Source organism: Monodon monoceros, unplaced genomic scaffold, assembly GCF_005190385.1.
Source record: "Monodon monoceros isolate NGI ecotype Baffin Bay Population unplaced genomic scaffold, NGI_Narwhal_1 Super_Scaffold_12, whole genome shotgun sequence".
Taxonomy (NCBI): Eukaryota; Metazoa; Chordata; class Mammalia; order Artiodactyla; family Monodontidae; genus Monodon; species Monodon monoceros.
The window spans coordinates 113289638-113309955 of NW_021703768.1; the positions used below are offsets into that span (position 1 = coordinate 113289638).

At 51.9% G+C, this 20318-nt stretch overlaps 1 protein-coding gene across 4 annotated transcripts in view; it reads left to right on the plus strand.

The window, feature by feature from the left end:
• Nucleotides 1-229: 229 nt before the first annotated feature.
• Nucleotides 230-20318, plus strand: part of SLC25A48 (solute carrier family 25 member 48) — a 42582-nt gene continuing 22493 nt past the window's right edge. For 2 of the 4 annotated variants that reach the window (XM_029216267.1, XM_029216268.1), the window contains exons 1-4: nucleotides 230-452; nucleotides 4847-4890; nucleotides 8319-8390; nucleotides 10378-10636. In XM_029216267.1, the coding sequence (XP_029072100.1) occupies nucleotides 407-452; nucleotides 4847-4890; nucleotides 8319-8390; nucleotides 10378-10636 (421 nt within the window). In that variant the 5' untranslated portion in view covers nucleotides 230-406. The remainder of the gene's footprint in view (nucleotides 453-4846; nucleotides 4891-8318; nucleotides 8391-10377; nucleotides 10637-20318) is intronic. The other 2 variants (XM_029216264.1, XM_029216266.1) reach the window with 2 other exon arrangements.

Here is a 20318-nt window from a genome sequence, read left to right on the forward strand (position 1 = left end):
TGTTTGTAATCAAATACTTCTGGACCTCGGATAAAGCCTTCCTCTGTACCTCTTGTCATGAACTTTGAGAAATGTCCCTAAATCATTTCCAGTGTCTCGGAGGAGATGTGAAGAACCACCATAACTACCGGTGGACACTCCCTCGCCCGGCCCGCGCGCTGCGCCTTTAAGGTCTACTGGGGGCGTGATGTCAGCTGCCCGCGGGCACTTGGAGCGCGAGCCCGGCGGCCCGCGCGCTTCGGCGATTCCGAGCCATTCCGAACCCGTTGTGGAGAAGGACCTGCCTGCCGGTAGCTCCGCGTCCCTGACTTCGCCCGTCCGGCGCGCTCGCCCGTGGGCCATGACCAGCAGACCCTGAACGGGCACCGAGCCGGCTCCGGGAACGCGAGGCTCCGCGGCCCCGGCCATGGGCAACTTCCAGCTGGAAGACTTTGTGGCGGGCTGGATCGGAGGTGAGCGCATCCCCGGATGGGAGGGACCCCCAGAGGTGAGTGCGCTGACGGGACAGCCCGGCCCGAGAGGAAAAGAGCGAGTCAGCCGGGAGTTGCGCAGGCGGAGTTTCCACGCCGTGCCGGGTCAGGGAGCTCCGCGCCCGGGCGCTGCCCACACGCGCCCTGGGTGCTCGCTGCCCGCCGCCCGGCTGGTCTTGCCGCTCCTCGCCTGCTGCCGCGACCCCGGGGGAGATTCATCCCGAGCCTGCGATTTGCCTCAGAGTTTGGGTCCGCGGAACTTGATCCTGTAATGATTAAACCAGTGGTCAAAGCGGACAGCCAATGGAACGTCCCGGCGCGTACACACCCTTCGGCGCCCTGGTGCGCACCTGAGTCTGGGGACTCTGGGCTCACAGGAACTCGTGTGTGAGGGTGGCGTTTGACCGCCGCCCGCCCCCGCGCGCGGGATGCGGAGCCCGGCCTGGCGGTCAGGCCGGCCCTTGTGGCGTCCGGCTGCGGGGAGCGGAGCGCAGAGCTGGGAGCCCAGCACCGGCTGCAGGTGTCCGCTGCCAGATAGGAGGAACCCTTCACGTTTTCAGCCACAGCCAACTGTCATGCCTCTCCTCGGGCACTGTTGGGTCCGCCGGTCCCTTCCTACCACTCCTGGAGACGCTCTCTGCTGAGCCTGGGGTTTGCTTGGGCAATAGTCGTATCCATTGCCTTGCTCCTCCACTCTTCTCTTTCCAATAGGTCTATCCCTCCTCTTTGCTCAGCTATTGGGGGGGGCGGGGCTGAGGGACTTTGCTTATTGTCAGATATAGCCTTTCTTTTGGCTCCATCTAAGAGGACCATCAGAAAAGAGCTGTTGGCGAATGCAGTCCCTCCCCAATGTAAAATCCTGAGACGCTCAGGTAGAGGCTATGGCTAGCGTGTTTGTGCCCCACTAAGTGTTCTAGGTATGGAGACCAGGAGATTTGTAGGAAAGAAAAAAAAAAACGAAAAAAGCAACTAACCAGCTAGGATCCCGGGTGGTTCCCCTTCTGGTGGCACCCTCCCATCTCCTAGCAGGAGTCCATGTCTGTCCCCCACAGGTGACAGGTGGCTGCAGGGCCCCTGCTTCTCACCCTCCCAAGCAAAGGTGATTCCTCTCCCTGGGGGCAGTTCCGTTGCACAGGCTCCCTTGGGTAGGGCTGAGACCTGCCTCTCCTAACTTTGCCAGTCAGGGGACTGTGCCCAGGGACCTACCAGGCACATCCAGACCCTCTTCGGACAACCTTTCAGCTGTTCGGAGGGAGAGGCTTTCCTCGGCTGCCCTTTAAATAGTCAGACCAACTTCAGTAGGGCTTGCCAGGGGCTTGGTTTGAGAAATGTCCTGGAGGGTAAGACTGTCAGAGTAGCTCAAAATCTCTGATGACACAGAGACCCTCCCCAACTCACACAGCAAGTAGTGGGTTGTCCTTTATTCTGAGATTGCCCTTACTTTGTTGATGTCAACATGGTTTTGTATGTTTTTGTTTTCGCTTCCATGAAATGAACATGAATGTAGTAGCCGTGAATACTTCCTAAGTGTCAGGTGCTGTTTAAATGCTACATGGATACTTTTAAAGCAACTTTATTGAGGTTATTTTACATATCATAAAATCCACTCATTTCAAGTGTACAATTTAGGGATTTTTAGTAACTTTACCAAGTGGTGCAACCATTACCATAAACTAGTTTTAGAACATTTCATCCCCCAGTAAGATCCCTCATGCCCATTTACAATTAAACTCCATCCCCTCCCTCTGTCTCTGGGCAACCACTTTCAGGCTCTATAAATTAGTGTTTTCTGGACACTTTATATAAACGGAATCATACAATATGTGGTCTCATGTCTACGTATATTCCTTTATAGCTCTAATGAGGTAGCTACTATCATCACATCCCCATTTGACAGATGAGGAAATGGATACTCAGAGAAATTCAATGACTTTCCCCAAACCATACATCTAGGATGAACACGAGGATTCCAACGCAGACAGTCTGGTACCAGGGCCATTTTAAGCCCTGTACTCATCGATAGCTGCTTTCTCTCTCAGCGACCTGTCATGATAAACTTTCACCATTACATCCTTCACATTTTGGAAACCACTGACCTGATAATTCTGTTTCTTATCTTGTATCCCTGCTTTCAGATGGGTAGACTAATGAGTGTGCAGGGAGATAATGGCCCAAGGCTGGGTCTGGGGCTGCTGCCCTGGGCTGAGGGATACAGCCAGAGCCCGAGGACCAGAGCTCCTTCCTTCCCCTGAAGGGAGGGGTTCCTGTAGAGTGAATGGCCCGGCGTTCCGCTGCCCACCATCTTTCTGCCTCTGCCCCGTTCTGTGGGAAGGAGGGGTTGAGAGGGGCCTGGAGGTTCTAGACCAAGGGAACATTGGTTCTGGAATAGCTGGTCTCTCTGCCCTGTAGATATCTAATATTCCAGGACCCCTGATCTGCCCTACCTGGTGCAGTTGCTCCTGCTAGCAGACACTTCTTCCTCATCAGCAGACGGGGACTTGGTCTCAGAAGGATGTGGCTCCTGTTTCAATCTCACACTCATTGCCTCCTGCGGTATGGCCTCAGGGCGGTCTTGCTTGCCTCCAGGATCGTTCTGGCCTTGTGAATGTGTGTGTGGATGGGCATTTTTCATTGAAAAGATCCAGAGTATCCATCACCTTTTCAAAGAGGTCTTCTTAAAAAAAAAAAATCAATAGGGATGGCAGCCCCTTTTGAGCGTCCTGTAAGTGCCAAGCTCTGCTGGTCCTTTACATTTTTTACTTCAGTTCCTTCTTAAAATGGAACCGTGGGGTAGGTGCTAATGTTATTCCCACTACACATGCTAAAAGGGAGGCGTAGAAAAGCTAAATAACCTGCAGGTACCTGAAAAGTTTCTGGGTTTTCTCTTCATACCCTCCCTCTTTTTTTTGAGGTGAAACTCACATAACATAAAATTAATCATTTGAAAGTATACAATTCAGTGACATTTAGTACATTCACGGTGTTGTGCAACCATCTATCTAGTTCCAAAACATTTTTCTCATGCCCAAGGAAGTTTCTGGACCCATTAAGCAGGTACCCCCATTTCCCCTCCTCCAAACCCTTGCGATCACTAATCTGCTCTCTGTCTCTATGGATTTACCTGTTCTGGATAATTCATATACATGGCATCATACAGGATGTGACCTTTTTTGTCTGGCCTCTTTCACTTTGCATAATGTTTTCCATGTTCATCCACACTGCAGCACGTATCAGTACTTCATTCCTATTTATGTCTAGTAATATTCCATTGTATGGATGCACCACATTTTATTTAGCCATTCATCCAGCAGTGGACATTGGGCTGTTTTTACCTTTTGGCTTTTTTGCATAGTGCTGCTATAAACATGTGTGAATATGTACTTGTTTGAGTGCCTGTTTTCAGTTCTTTTAGGTATATTTCTAACAGTGGAATCCCTGGGTTATAGGGTAATCCTATGTTTAACTTTGTAATAAGCCAAACTGTTTTCTACGGCAGCTGGACCATTTTACATTTCCACCAGCAATATATATGAGTTCCAATTTCTCTATATCATCATGAATACTTGTTATTTTCCTTTTCTTTTTTTTTTATTATAGCCATCCTAGTGGGTGTGAAGCAGAATCTCACTGTGCTTTTGACTTGCATTTCCCTAATGACCAATGATGTTGAGCATCTTTTCATCTACTTGGCTGTTTGTATATCTTCTTTGGAAAAATGTCTATTCAAGTCCTTTGCCCTTAAAAAAGTGTTTTTTTTCTTTTTAGTTGTTAGAGTTCTTTACATATTCTGTATATTTGACCCTTATCAAATGTTCGATTTGCAAATATTCCCCCCCCCTTCTGTAGGTTTCTTTACCTTCCTGAGAGTGTTCTTTTATACACAAACGTTTTTAATTGTTATGACATCCAATTTATCCAATTTTTCTTATGTTGCTTGTACTTTTGTTGTCATATGTAAGAATCTGTTGCAAATCTCCATTCGTGGAGATTTCCCCCTATATTTTAGCGTATGATTTCTATAGTTGCAGTGCTTCCATTCAGGTCTTTGGTTTCTTTTAACTTTTGTATATAGTATGAGGTAGAGGTCTGTTTATTCTTTTGCATGTGGGTACCCAGTTATCCCGGCACCTTTACCTCCCTTTCTTTAGGGTACTTGTTTCTTGAGGCAGGGCCCAGGTTTTACTCCATTTTCTTGCCTTCCTCCATGCGTGAGCCTGTGCCTAACACACTGGGTGGGGGTTGTCCCCTCTGGTGACTGGGCATTGACTGAATAAGTGAATGTAAGTGTCTGAGTCCTCTGTTCTGTCCTAAGAACCAGCCAGTACAAGCGAGGAGTCCAGGGACTGAGTAACCAGGACGTCCTCTTTGATCCACAGGTGCAGCGAGTGTCATCGTCGGCCACCCTCTGGACACAGTCAAGGTACGGTAGCCACGTTGCCATTACCTTTTGGAAAGGGGCCTGGAGTGAGTCTGACTCCGGGAATGTGCCTGCTGTTTCTGACCCCCAGAAAGCCACCAGCGCAGGGCAGGCTCTCTGTGCCAGTCCACGGGGGCGGAGCGCTAGGAGGCCCAGTTGGAATGCTCCCCCGTCCTTGCTGGGCAGTGATTTTGTTTTTGTGAAGCTCCATTTCTGCCTCCAGGCTCTCATGAGCTGCAGAGGAGGGATGGGGCGCTGTGAGTGCTCTCCTGCAAGCCTCTATGGAGCGAAGGAACCAGAATCTGGGCCCATAATCTAAGGTTGGGCCATTGGAAAAGATACTCCAGGCACAGAGAACGGCACGGGCAAAGACAGTGAGGTGGGGACACCGCCCGGGGGGGGCCATGCTTCGGAAGGGCCAACATGGCCACTTCTGCTGACGCATCAGGTTTCTGAAAGCAGCTACGGCTCAGAATCCAGGACCAGTAGGTCGGCACTCAATCCTTGGAGGCCTTGACCTTCAGGTTAGGACTCTAGACTTAGGTTGGGAATGGGAAGCCGTTATAACTTGACGGAGCCAGCAAAGCCACCTGGCATTGGGGTCATCCACGCTTCTTGTTCTACACGTGTGGAAAACTGGCCCAGAAAGGGGAAGGGTGTCACCTCAGGTCATACAACAAATCGAAGCATTGAGGAGCGAGATGTTACAAAGGGACATTCTTTGGGTCCACCCCTACCCCTGCCACCTGTCCCCATGGTGACCAGCACTAACAGCTGAACCCTGAGAACGTGGCCACAAATAGCGCCTCCTCACCCTGACTTCCACATTTGTATCTAACGCTGTGCCAGGATCGTGCACAACGAGGACCTGCCAGGCCCTTCTCCAGTGGTCACTGTGGTCCCCTTTCTCCCCATCTTCCTCCCTGCGTGGCCGTGGGCCCCTCCTCAGTCAGAGCCCAGGCCTGCTCTCTTCTTGATGGGGAGGTCATCCTATGTGTCTAAATAGTTAAAGGTACTTCCTGGCCCCTCACACAGGCCCAGCCTTTTGCTCATACATCAAATGCATCTTGGATGCTTTCTCTGTGCAGGCACTGTGGGGCTGGCAGGGCAGCAGTGGTGGACAAAGCCAGTCTAGTCCTTGCCCCAGCAGGCCTAACAGCCACATTTCTGACCCAGGCAACCAGTGTCTCTCCCTGGTAGAGCATCCTTCCCTCACCTGCAGCTTGGTTAGGGGAGGATAGAGCTCGTTGGAACCCCCATCCTCATCCCCTGCCCCTGGCACAGGCAAGCCTGGCCACATGTCACCTGTAAAGACCAGGACTCTCCTTCTTTTCTCCACTCTGCCCCCTGAGCCTCTGCAGGGAACCTTTCCTGATACATAAAACCTTGTCTCTGTTCAGCCTGAGAACCTCTCTGCTGAGGGTCTCAGCCTAAAGATGCTGGCTTACATGGCTGGCCTTTGGGTCCAGCCCAGGGCTGTGGCCTGGGGCCCTTGTTTCTCTCCAGAACATCCTCCTTCATTCTGGCTGGCATTTTCTCTAGAGTTCCTGTTCACTGAGAAAGGTCTGGGCAAGAGCCTCAGAGTCAGAATAACCTGGAGTCCAGCTCCAGCCTCCCACATACTCTCCTGTGCCTAGGGCACAGCACTTAACCTCCCCAAGCCTCGGTTTCCTTGTCTGTAAAATGGGCAAAGAGCACCTCCCCGGTGGGGCTGTCATGAGGATTGTCAAGTGCAGTGAGGATAGAGCAGTGAGCGATCCCCTCCTGTCCTGAAGAATACACACATTGGAGTGTGGGGAGGCAGATGAGTGACTTGTTCCTGGTTCCCAGGCTCGCCCCTGGGAGAGCCAAGCTAGAAGAATCTGGGCTGCTGACCTGGGTCAAAGACTCATTCCCTGCCCGCAGCTGCCTCACCACAGGTGGGAGAGCCAGCACTGGCTACTTGGTGGCAGTAGAGCTGGGGTCAGGATTCACTGCTGGCTCCTGGCAGAGCTGGTGCATTTAAAGTTTATGTCTGATGCAATGTGACCAGGGTTTTCTGCTCAGGGCTCAGCTCTATATAGCCCAGCTAGAGCACTGTAAGAGAATAAATTTGCATTGTTTTAAGCCACTGAATTTATCATAATTTGTTACAGCAGCAATCGGAAACATATACAGGGAATCAGCTTTCTTCATCTGTGAAGTGGGGATAGTATCCATGCCTCAGAGCATTTGTGGGATTCTGTGAGAAAAGTTCCATAAGATTTCCAGTGTTTTCCCAAGTATGCAGTTGGTGCATACTAAATGCTAGCTCCTGTTGCAATTGGAGTCCTTAGAGGCTTGAGCTGTGCTGCTGGCCTCGGTGGCAGCTTCCTCAAGAGCTGACAGACTTTTGCTCTGGTCTAGACCCAGAGTGAGGTGTGCCCTGGGCTCTTCTGTGGCTTTTCTCAGACCCTCTGCCTGTCTACGGATGCCCCCAGTCACCAGAGCCAGCCTCCATTAGAGGATGCCACAGTTTCACCTTCCGGCCCCTCGGGTAGCCAGTGCAAAGGGCCGAGTGCCACAGCCACGCTCGGCTCCGGGGACGAGAGGGAAATACAAGACGGCCCTGCCCCAGAGGGGGAGCCCAAATAAACCCTAAGTAAACAGACAAACAGATCACATCATTGCAGCATGTAAGCTCAGACCCAAGAGATGAGCAGAAGCTGGAGAAAGAGCCTTCCAGGGGAGGAAAGCAGGTGGAACGTTCTGGAAGTGAGAAGCAACGGATGCTCCAGGATCCAGGAACATGCCGTGTGGCAGGCCCAACGGGTGCGGAGGAAATGACATGCAGGTGGTGAAAGCCACGCTTCTGGGTGCTGGTTAAGGGTGGAATTTCTTCTGAGTTTGGTGGGAGGCCACTGGAGAGCTTGAAACAGCAGTGACAAACATTCATCGTTGTTTGGAAAAGAATAGTCTGACTGTTGTGTAGACACAGGCAGAGGAGTTGGGGTGGGGGAAGCAGGAGGCCAGCGAGGGGCCCAGCCCATCATCAGGGTGAGAGATGCAGGGGTTCTGGAGATGGGAAGAGCAGGTTTCTCCTGGCAGTATTCAGGAGGGCAGACCGACGGACAGCAGGTGGGCCAGAGCCACGGGTTAGCTTTTTGTACTCGGGATGCAGCAGCATCGTATGTCCCCACACAAGCATTGTTCTTGCACACCACACTGGCCTTTGTTCTTCTCTCAGACCAAGGGGACTCCTGCTGCATTTAGCAAGGTGGGAACGGGACTTGGTGCAGGTAGAGGATGCAAGGCCAGCCAGGCCAGGACTGAAGTCCAGGCCTCCTTCCTGGAGGTCAATGGGGCAGGGGCTTCCCGTCTCTGGGCTTCAGTGCTGGGAGCCCAGAGCCGTGAGGGAGGTGGGGATGTAACCTGTCTCCGGCTGGCCCTCACGCCCTTGCCTTTCTCCGCAGGCTCGCCTGCAGGCCGGCACTGGCTACGGGAGCACCCTTAGCTGCATCCGCACTGTGTACAGGAGGGAGAGCGTAAGTGCTCCCGGGGTGGGGTCTCCTCCTGGGGACCGAGGTCACAGCCCCTCACACCGGCACGCCCAGCAGGAGGCCTGTTTATTCTGCTCATCACCTTCGGCTCAATTTTCTCTCTTCATCTCACACCACTCCTCAAATATTATGTGTTACCTAAACTTAACCCTGCCCCCAAGTGGGATGTTATTGAGGAAAAAAGCTGGTTTGGCGTCACCTCTCTGGAGAAATTCGGAGGCATTTAGAACCACAATGTGGAAAATTCCTACAAAAACAGGAGGACCTGCCAGGTTTTCAAAACCTAATGTGTGGCAGTAAACCATGTGTCCACAGGCTCCCTTTATCCCAGCATGGGGCGGAGGGTGCGGACAGCAGGCTCTTCTGATCCCAGACACCCCGAACGGGCTTGTACCCCAGGTCGCTCCAGACCATGGACCCAGGGGTTTTCTCTGCAAAGGGGAAATTCTGAATAACATTTTGTAGAAGAAGCATCAGGTGACCTTCTTGAGAATGAGTATGTGCTTTTGGAAGACTTTCCAAGGCTCCTCCTTGGGGAATTTAAAATAAATTTTAAAATTTAGAATGAAATGACCTGTTGGTTTAAAGAAATAGTCAGGTGTAAGCCCTGTGGCAGCCCTGGGCTTTTCCTTGAGTCACTGGAAATGTGGCCCCGTTATTGACTGCTGTCCCCCCCCCAGGCTCCATCCTAGGAAGTGCCCTGGAGCTCGGGAGCCTCCTGCCTGCACCTGGAGGTTCTTCTCTTCAGTCAAAATATGTCTTGTGTCCTGGTGTTGTTCTGACTCTCTTGATCGTCTGCTTTAAAATCAGGGTGAGCGCTGTAAACCCAGCACTCGTTGTTCCGGGGTAATGTTGTCCGATTCCCGCGTCCCCTGAATGGCAGCTGTTGAGCCTCCTTTTTGGCACATGTTCTCCACAGTGTCTGCCAGCCTGCATCTCCGCTCTGGGGTTTCTGTGGGGACTGTGGGCGTTCCTCTGACACACAGCAGCTCAGAGCTAAGTGATGTCTCAAGTTATCTGAGGGACCTTGTTGTAGAGGAAGAGGCTGAAGCATGGTGCGTGCGTGCATATGTGTTTGCGTGCACATGTGTGTGTGGACGCCTGTGTGAGGAGGTGTCCTGCTCCTTGCAAATAGGGGGCATGCATTCAGGTCAGGATTAGTGGGTTTGAGTACAGCCTGGAGATTTTACAATGGCTTCCCGGTGCTTTTTCATCTTTGGTGCCATGTGTGCTGCACTGACTCCTCGAAGAGCCTGTGGAATTTTCCAGGTTCGGTGAAGCATCTGTGGTGTTTGCTGAGAATGCAGTGTGTATGGACAGAAGCCACTTCATGCTGTTCATCCGGGGACTCCCCCTCTGGCTTTTTTCCAATAGACTCCCATGCTCGGGGCACCCAGCTACATGCTGGCCCAGGTGCCCCTGGGATGCTGTGGGACCCTTCTTACCCCATCACCACAGGCTTAGCACATTATATTTTAATTGCGTGTCAGTTTGTCTGGGTCCTCCCTCCCCTGCCCCCAGACTGTGAGCTCAGTGAGGGCGGAGAGTGTGACTTTCTTGTTGTCCTCCAGGGCCTGGCACGTGCCCAGAGAATGCTTTTGTTGGAGTGACACATGAGGAAAGAGTGTGTGGTGCTTGGTAAGCCCACTACCCACTGGGGCTCCATGGGCTGCCCTCAGCCACAGCCCAAGAACACTGCCACTCCAGTGACAAATGCAGGTTCCAGGCCCAGCACATCACGGCTCAGGAACCAAAGCTTCATGCAGAAGCCGGTTCCTCCTCGGGTTAAGGATGCTCTCGCCCTCCCCTGTCTCTCCCCTCACATCAGCATCCTCTTTTATTCTTTCCACCAACGTACTGGTTTGCTTCTCCTATGGTGTCTCCCCCGCCAGCCTGCAGGCTCCAGGAGGGCAAGGTCTCTGCCAAGGGCAGCATAGGCCCTCATGCTTCCTCCCCCTGGGTCTCCCCACAGGTGTTTGGCTTCTTCAAGGGCATGGCCTTCCCCCTCACCAGCATCGCTGTCTACAACTCAGTGGTGTTTGGGGTCTTCAGCAACACACAGAGGTTCCTCAGCCACCACCGGTGCCAGGAGCCCGAGGCCGGCTCACCCCGCGTGCTGTCTGACCTGCTCCCAGCCAGCATGGTGGCTGGCGTGGTCTCTGTAGGGCTGGGTGCGCCCGTGGACCTCATCAAGATCCGGCTGCAGATGCAAACACGGCCATTTCGGGAAGGTAAGCGGCCAGGGGAGGCGGCCTGGTGTCTGGGGACCTGTGACCCTTTCCTGGTTTCCCAGGTCTGGAACTTGGTTAATAATCTTTTTATGGAGCAGGGCATCTATGTTGAATCATTTTATCTATAGTGGTAACTCTCACTGGTTAAGGATTTTCTACGTGCCCGGTGCCTGCAAAGAGCCCCGCGTGGGTTCTCTTAATTCGTCTTCAGCACAATTCTCTGAGGCAGGTGCTGTGATTTTTTCCGTTTTACAGATGAGAAAACTGAAGTTCCCAGAGGTTAAGATGCTTATTCAAGGACACACAGTTAATGACTGGGCAGTCAGGACCAACTACATAACTTGCAGTCCCCCAGGGTGAAATGAAAATGCGATCTTTTGATCACAAATTAGTAAGAATTTTAAAAGGGCGACAGCAGAGCATTGTCCAGTGGGGGGCCCTGTGTGACTGCCCAGGTCTCAGACCCACACCTGCCCCCACCCCCACACACACACCAGGGAGTGCAGCCAGGGAGGCCTCAAGCTGGACTGGCTGCAGGGCTATGAAGCGGGCCGCCCCTCCCTCACCCTTGATGTTCCATTAGAGCTTCATTTCTTTTTTTCTTTTTTTTTGCGGTACGCGGGGCTCTCACTGTTGTGGCCTCTCCCGTTGCGGAGCATAGGCTCCGGACGCGCAGGCTCAGCGGCCACGGGTCACAGGCCCAGCCGCTCCGCGGCATGTGGGATCTTCCTGGACCGGGGCACGAACCTGTGTCCCCTGCATCGGCAGGTGGACTCTCAACCACTGCACCACCAGGGAAGCCCAGAGCTTCATTTCTTATGTGCTACGTAGCTACTCCTGCGCCGTGAGCTGGAGCTGTCATCTCCTCCCTGCTGGGAAAGAGGTTTCTGACTCCTCCTGGAGCAGTTTTGATAAAGGAGGATGGAAAGAGTGGGAAGGCATTTGCTGTGCAGAGTAGATAGTGCCAGCTCCAGAGGAAGGATGAGCTGGGGGTCTTAGACAAATTTCAGTACCTTGGGGTTTGGTCCTTGGCTCTCATTTTACTCTGTCTCCTCAGGGAAGATATTATCCCTTCCTGGGCCTCGGTCTCTTTTCTGTATAATGGAAGGATTGCATCCCAGGTCCCTCCTGTCACCTCAGATATATACCTGACAGATCTCATGGGTAAGACCCCTCTCCTTGGCAGCCTCCTGAACGGCCTCCATGTGAACCCTCTGCCCACAGAGGTGGGGGGGGGTCGGCTCTGCCCCATGGCTGAAGCCCCAAAAGCTCGCTCAGGAGCATCCCAGGCCAGTGCCTCTCCTGCCCCTAACCCAGATTCCTCGATTCAGCCTGCACTCCCTGCTCAGCCGGGGAGGTGTCCAGGGCAGGTCTGCACACACTCTGAGCACAATGCTAATACTCCTCACAGGGGTCCCTGCTACCCCAAGAACACGAGTCACACCTGCTGGGTGCTCAGGGCCCCTGTCAGCATGCGGGGAGATGCAGGGCAACAAGCGGGTTGGCTCACCCAGAGGGTCACAGAGCATACTCCCATGGGGGCCGCCCAGGGAGACACGGGGCAGGCAGGTCCTTACCTCCATCCACCTGACATACTGAATCGTGTCTTGGTACAGCTCAGTTTGACCAAAGAGGTCACACCTCTGAGAAGAGTTTGAAGCTCACTGATCTGGTCCTATCCCAGAGGCAAAAGCAAAGATGTAGAGAAATGAAGGGCGTCGTGGACAGGCCTAGAACCCAGGAGTCCTGGCCCCCAGGCTGGTTTTTTGCGCTATCCTGTCTACTTCCAAAAAGCTGTGTTAGTCTAGGGTGCAGAGGAAATCTCTCCATAAGCCTTAAAGCTCTTTGGGGTCCAGATGTTGCAAGAGCCTCGGTGATGAGGCTCCTGGGGGCAGCCCCACCTCCTTCACAACCAGGGCACCTTGTCCATGGAAGGGGAAGAGAGAGGAGTAGGCATGCTTGTGTACGTGTGAGGGGGCCCTCAGCCAGCCTAGACACCAAGGAAGGTGTTTCTCAATAAATGCCGGGGCATTTGGAGGCAAGTTAATTGGTAAACTTTCTTCACAGTGTTTGCTTCCATTCTCTGTTCTGTCCTCGCCCACCTACACTTTCCCTGCAGAGGGTTCTAGAATGGTGGCTGACTTGGCAGGCTAAGGCCTGAGCTACAGGGGTCCTGAGGCCAGGCTAGAAGCCTCCGGAGACTGGAGGAAGGATAGGAGCAGAACAGCCAGTGCAGGAGCCTCACGTTGAGGGAGCTGAGCAGCCTCCATTAGCAGCTGCCAAAGTGGCTAAGTGTTCATCGTGTCCTGACACTGCGTTAAGCACTGGATGTGCATCATCTCATTTAATATCCACCCGACAGTGGGAGGTCAGCATGACTGTTAGCCCTGTCCATCTACCCAACACACAATAGTTATGTACCTGCTGCGTGCCAGGCTCAGGGCTAGGTGCTGGGGACACAGCGATGAACAGAAGGCTCCATCCCTCTTGTAGTGCTCTGTCCAGCAGACGGGCAGACAGGAATTGGGCCACTCCAAATAGGGTGGGTGGCAGGGAGTGGGTTGGGCTCTCAGCCAGGCTGGGGGTCAGGAAGGGCTCCGGGGCAGGTGGTGGGAGGGGTGGAAGGAGAGCGTAGAGGTCAGGACTGTACACCTGGTTAGGGCAGCACCGAGGGCCACCCATGCCTGCTCTCCTGGGCCATGGGAGCCTGAGGCACAGCCCACCTGGGCTGGGACTCTCTAGAACTGCCCATCCAGGAAGTCGGGACCCTTCTGGAGCCTTGTTTCCTGGAGAAGCCCGCTGAGCAGGGAGAACATGGGGATGGTGTGCCCCCCCTCTCCTCCAGCATCTGGGCAGGAGGCGGTTCCGTGACCCTACTCCTGTACAGACGGGACCATGGCCTCAGGCTGTAAGTTTATCCGCATGGCGCCAGAAGGAAACCGGTTCTTAAGTAAACCGCTTGAGGCAGCAACAGAAAACGAAAATGTGTTTGTTCCATCTTCCCGTGTGTGCCAGGAAGCTGATCTTTGGGGAGCTCAGGGAAGGCTCTTAATAAGAGACCAAGGGAGGTCCTGCACACAGATTTTTCTCAGCCCTGCAAAGCTCCAAGCCATCAGCGCCTGATCCCAGGGGCTTAGCTGGCAGTGCGGACGCAAAACGGTTGACCTGAGTGGGCGGAGGGAAGGTAGAAACCAAGACTGGAGGGTCCGCCTCAGCTGTGCCCCTAGAGCCTCTGATCTGGACTAACCCAGAATAGTCACAGCCATGGGGGCCGAGCAGCCAGTATTTACTTAGCCCTCACCATGCGCCAGGCACTGTGCGAAGAACTTGGTGTGTGTTTAATCTTCACGACAACCCAATTCCTAGACTTTTACAAAGGGGAGACTGAGGCACAGAGAGATTCCATCACCCGCCTGAGGTCACTGGCCTAGTGGAAGGTGGAGCTGGGATACAGACCCAGGCAAATGACTCAGAGCCCACTGATGCTGTTTCTGCTTCTGCCCCAGGGTTTTGTAGAAGCTGGGGCTACGACAACTTTGGTAATATCTGGGCCTTTGCAGAAAATCATCATGTACAAAACCAGTTGCAAACTTTGAGGGAGGAAAGGGGACTTGGAGGATGTCTCCAAAATGACATTGTTCAAGTAGTGGGCATAGCTTGTGGGCTTCGAGGGATGGGTCTGTATTCTGTGGCTTTGGGCAGCTCTGCTCTGCGTGGCCCACTCTTCCTTACCTTCCACTGTCCCCCCAGATGCATGGGGAAAGGGCTTTGGTGACTACAGGTGCTGGTCAGGGTCACCTACTGGGGGTAAAGCATGGGAGGCAGGCAGTGGGTCACCAGGCAGGACTTTCCGCCAGGGGCCTCTCCAGAAGATGAGGAAGGGTGCAGTTATCTTTCACTTGTTCCTCGGGGACCCTCTTGGCCAGCGGTAGAAACCTCAAAGACTCACTGGGACCAGGGAGGTAACATAAGTAAGCACAGGTACCTGGAAAATGGACCCTTTTCCATTTTTGGGACACCTACAGCCCTCCTAACCTGTGTTTCGTTTTTCCTCTTTTTATTGAAACACAGAACATACTTCACTTTCCACATCACTCTGCTGTTAGAAACACAGCAGTTCAAGCACATGTGTCAGCCTTGGTGCTGGGAAGGCAGTCGGGAGTGGTGCGCACAGTTGCAAGCTGCCCAGATCCTGTGGGAGGGGTGGCTGCAACCCTGCTCTGGCTGACTGTTGCCACGTGGCCTGGACCTTCTGCTTTTTAAGAGAAGGCAGAAAGCTAGATTTTCCCAGGGTCTTCCAACTGGAAATTGTCAGATAATTCAAGTAAAGACAAAACCAAACACCAACCAGCGTAACACCATGCAGCCCAAAGCATTGTGTGGGCTGGACAGTGTGGGGCTGTGGTTGGCTGCGAGCTTGTGGTCTCTGCTCTGAGTCAGGCCCGCTCTCCCTGATAACTGGGCTGAGATGGGTAATTGCAGGCTACCCTGTGCAAGACTTGTGGGATAGATCATGGCTTGTGGCTTTACCCCAGAGTTGCCAGTCCACTTCCCCAGGTGGTGACAACGGGCTATGAGAGACTACGCCACGCTGGAGACGTGCAAATATAAAGCCATTGAGTTCATTCTGACTGTCTGAATGTGGAGGGAGAAAGCGCCCACCCACCCAAATACAGTCACCGTTAACACATTAATATGTTTCCTTTTCCTGTTCTGTATGCATGGATTAAATGTTTTAAGTGGTTGTACTAATGTTATATAGACAGTTTCACATCCTGTTCTTAATTCAACGTAAAACAGAAGCATCTTCCATGTTACTAAAATAGAATTATAAAATTAAAATGGATAATATTTAAAATAGATGTACAATATTCCATCAAATAAACACACGCACACACGCACACACACACACACACACACACTTTGAGAGGGATGATACAGTGTAGTAAGAATTCAGTTTCTGGAGTTAGGCCACCTGCTTCTAATCTTACCCCCACCTGTTGTTGCCAAGCCTCAGTTTACTCATATGCATAAAAGGCGTAACAGGAGTAGCTCCTTCATAACTGGGATGGGATGGGATAACATGTAACACAGGCAGATCTTAGCACAATGTCTGGTACATTGAAAAAACGAAATAAATGTTAGCTATGCAATTAAACTTATTATTTAGAAGTCTTCCTACTAGTGAACATTTAGGTTGTTTACAGTTTTTCCTCTTCTAAAAATAGTGATGTGATCAGCAAATTTGTCCATAAAGAGTTGCCTTCATTTACAGTCATTTCCCCAAATGTGTGGGCTCTTTGATTCGTGACTGGGTCAAAGAGTACAGTCATTTTTAAGATTCTTGGTACATATTGTGAAATTTGTTATACAGAGGGGTTTTACCAAATTACATAGGCAGTTGCTAAAGTTTAAAGGGAGTGTCCGTTGGGCGCTGCCTACCAGTACATGCTAGACGGCAGTTATCCTCGTGAAAACTCTTCCAACTTCACGGAGGTTTTCTCCTGGGGCCTCTGTCGCTTGGCCTGAATTAATTCAGGTCTGTCCTTGACAGTAAGGTGCCCGTGAAGGTGCCGTTTTCAAGTTATCATTACCCTTCGCCCAGGCATGAGCCTCACTAGGCACCCTGCTGGGCCCGAGCTGGAATTCAGGGGTGAGGTCCCTCTGCTGCCTGGGCCAAGTCACATCCTGGAGCCCGGTGGCCAATGACACTCACTCCTCCCCCATCTGGGAGCTTTCAGGTCTGTGTTTTCATTAAGAGCCTAATTAATGTGCAGATCACAAAGCCCTCAACACCGCAGGAGGCCAGAGTTTGTGGAATCAGAGGAGGACTCAGCATTAACTCCGTGCTGGCCAGCATAGTAATTTCACCAGGCACAGCTGGAGGCAAAGGGCTGAGGGTTACACCTGACTGAATTCACTCTTTGCTTCATTCATTCACTAGCATTTCCCGAGGCCCTGCTCTGAGCCAAGCAGAGTAGGTAAACCAGGCATCAGACACGCACAGCCCCTGCCTTCAAAGAGCACTCAGTCTGGTGGGGAATCAGCTGTGCACCAGAATGAGAAGGGCCCCAGGAAGGCTCTGGAACCTCAGAATCTGGCTCTGCAGACCGGGAAGGCTCCAGAGAGGAAGTGGCTATTGATTGGGTGTTTGAATACTGGCTAGGATTTGGGGGTGGGGATGTAGGGAGGGAGAGCTGTTTCAGACTGAGAAACGATGTAAGGAAAGAGTCAGTGGCAGGGGACTTCCCTGGTGGTCCAGTGGTTAAGACCTCACCTTCCAGTGCAGGGGGTGCGGGTTCGATCCCTGGTCGGGGAGCTAAGATCCCACATGTCTTGCAACCAAAAAGCCAAAACATAAAACAGAAGCAATATTGTAACAAATTCAATAAAGGCTTTAAAACTGGTCCACATTTGAAGTGAGAGAGTGGCATGGACTTATATATACTACCAAATGTAAAATAGATAGCTAGTGGGAAGCAGCCGCATAGCACAGGGAGATCAGCTCAGTGCTTTGTGACCACCTAGAGGGGCAGGATAGGGAGGGTGGGAGGGAGATGCAAGAGGAAGGAGAGATGGGGATATATGTATATGCATAGCTGATTCACTTTGTTATAAAGCAGACACTAACACACCATTGTAAAGCAATTATACTGCAATAAAGATGCTAAAAAAAAAAAGGTCCACATTAAAAAAAAAATCTTAAAAAAAAAAGTCAGTGGCAGGAAAGCAAGCATGTGGCAGGATGGGGGGGAGGGGTGGAAGATGCAGGGTCAGTTGTGAAGAGCTTGGATTTTTAGCCGAGTATGGGCTTCCTTTCTATTCTGCCGGCAGTGGAGCGTCTTGGACAGCAGCATGACCTGAGCACAGCTGTGTGGCAGGAAGTGAGCCTGGCCTTCAGCAGGGATGGAAGGGGGTGGGAATAGTAGAGGTGAGGAGTCTGATTTGGAGGCTGCTCCACAGACCAGGCGAGAGGCTGGGAACGCCAGACCCAGGGCCGTGGGCTTTGGGAGTAGAGGGGAGCGGCAGATGGAAAAGGCATTGATGATGTAGAACCAACAGGCCAAGCAGGAGAGAGGAAAGTGTCGAAAATGACCCAGGATTTCAAAGTTGGGTGGCGATGAGGGAGGTGGTACCTCCCGCGCAGGGAATTAACCAGCAGATGAAGCATGCAAGACAGAGCTTGGCGTGGAGTGGGTGAGCACTCATACTCATCGTTGCTGCTGCTGGTTTGGACCCTGGCTGGAGGGGTAGGCTGGAGTGAGAACTGTGGGGACTTGACCTTGGTTCCTGTCGAGGGAGGGACTGCAAACGGAATGTCAGGGCTGGAGGTCTAGACAGGGGTGTGACAGACATAGAAGTGACAGCTGAAGTCATGGCGTTAGAAGCAAATGCCAAGGTGAGCTGCAATAAGACCTGGGTAGACGTCAATGAGAAAACGCTGTAAAGGAGTTTGGGAGGGAGCTATACTGATGCTAATAGCTGTAGTTAACAAGTATTGCGCCCCAGCCATGTGCTCTGTGCTAACACAAATCCCGTGATTCAGTCACCACAGCAACTCTATGAAATCCGCACATTCTCCATTTGACAGGTGGGGAGACTGAAGCTGGGCTTAAGTGACTTGTCCATGCTCCCTGGGCTCTTCCGCCCCGGGCCATGCAGCTCCACACCCTGGAAACACAGTCCTGAGAGACTCGTGTCACCAACGTGGGGAAGGAGAGGGTAGAAGGGAGAGTTGCTGAAGTCAGGGTGACAGTGGGGACGGAGACCAATGGGCAAAGAAGGAAAAAGACTTTCTTTTCCAAGTTGGGAGGGGGAGAAGGCAAGAGACGATTGTGAGAGAATTTTGAGGCAAGAGGAAGGAAGTTGAGGAAGCCTGACTCTACCATACTTAAGATAATCTGATGGAATGAAAGGGACAGAGTGTGGCCAGGATTCGAGGAGGAGAAGGTCCTAATATCTGGACATGCCGAGAGGAGACAAGCTGGACTGGATGGTAAGGGTGGGAGTGCCAGCTGAGGGGTGATGTGGGCAAGTAAGATCATCAGCCACACACCTGAACACAAAGCCCGTTTGAGCTCAAGAATCTGCATGATGACAAAATGGGGCAAAACCATTTCTCCCTGGATCTTCTGAAATGTCTGGCTGAGAAGGTCAACAGCTGTGCCTCAGAGGCCCTGAGTACATCAGTTTGTCTCTTTGGCAACACAGTTTTATTGCTCCCATAAAGATGTGTGACCGCCAAGAAGCATACTTATCTCCAGGCAGGTTAGCCTTTTGATACAGTGGACTTTCTAAGAATTTCCCAGTTCAGGGCAGGAATTATTGATGCTAAGCTCCGTAAAGAGATACACATTGCTCCATTCAGTTCCTAAAGAAGGAAGCCTCTGGGAAGGCAGGAACCCTTGGAATGTGATAAGGGGCACAAAAACCTGGAGACTAGCCAGGACCGTACAGTCGGGGCCTTCTTCTCAAGTAGGCTGTGTGCCAGTAGGAAGTGAGGGCTGGAGCAATGGCAGCCCAAAAGTGGAGGGAGGAGGTTTGTGAAGAGGCCAGGTATATAGCCATGCAGTTCAAGAGGTGCCCTTGAGTTCTGGGCAGTGTGACTGAATATTTTTCAAACTGTGGTCCCACATAGCTTGCCAAGATTAATGAAGGTGTACACAACATAACACACCGTTGTGTAAGTTACATACAGTGGGGACACACCCATTTGTTCTTTCAATCAATTGACAAGGGCAAATATTGTCCTGATTTCTAGACTTGACACTAGTGTTGGTAGTTCTCAGAGCTGGGTCGGTATCTACAATCTTTCCACAGTAGGCTTGGCAGGGCATGGCTGCCTGAGATTAGCAAGTCCAGCACTTCCGGAATCTGAAGTCACATCAGGGCAAGGTAATAAAGACAGGAATGATAATTATTTGCCTCAAGTAAAGTACATTTGCACAACACACATTTTAGTAAAGTACATTTGCCAACATTCTCAGTTAATTTTCACAGAAGCCGAATGATGTGGACAGGCCACTGATTCTTCCCCTTTTGTGTATGATGAGGAAACTGCAGCCCAGTGTGGTTGAGTCCTTTGCACCAGGTTGTACAGTAAATAGCAACTGAGAAACAGCAGATCCCAGCTGCTCCTAATCCAGGGCTCTTTCTACTAAACCATCTGCCTATCGTGGACTCTTTAGCTCATGAGAAAACTGCTGGACTCTTTAGAAACAGGAACTGGGCCAGAGCTTCCCAGTTGGTAATACCCTGGGGAAGTGACCTGAGGGGTCCCTCAGCTTGTTGAAACCCAAACCACAGAGGTTATACCCAACCTGCTTGTTGGAGGATGTCCATCTACATTACTGGATGCTTCCATAGCATCTTCGACAAGCGAGACAGCTTATGATTTGGAAGTTTCTTTTAGCATCTCCAGTCTCTGGCACAAGGACCAGACAGGGCTGGGCTTGGAGGAGTGCCGAACACAGGTGAAGCTTTGGGAGGCCCCGGTGCTAGAGCTGCCGATCAGATGCTCACGTGTTCACTGAATGGATGTTGAGGCACATACGGCCCACAGTGTCAGGCACAGGGCCACAGTGCCTGGGACAGGCCACAGTGTGTGATTCCTATCATCACTGAACTCACGGCTAAGGCAAAACAACGCTCGGGAAACAGCAGCAGCCAGGACAGACCACGA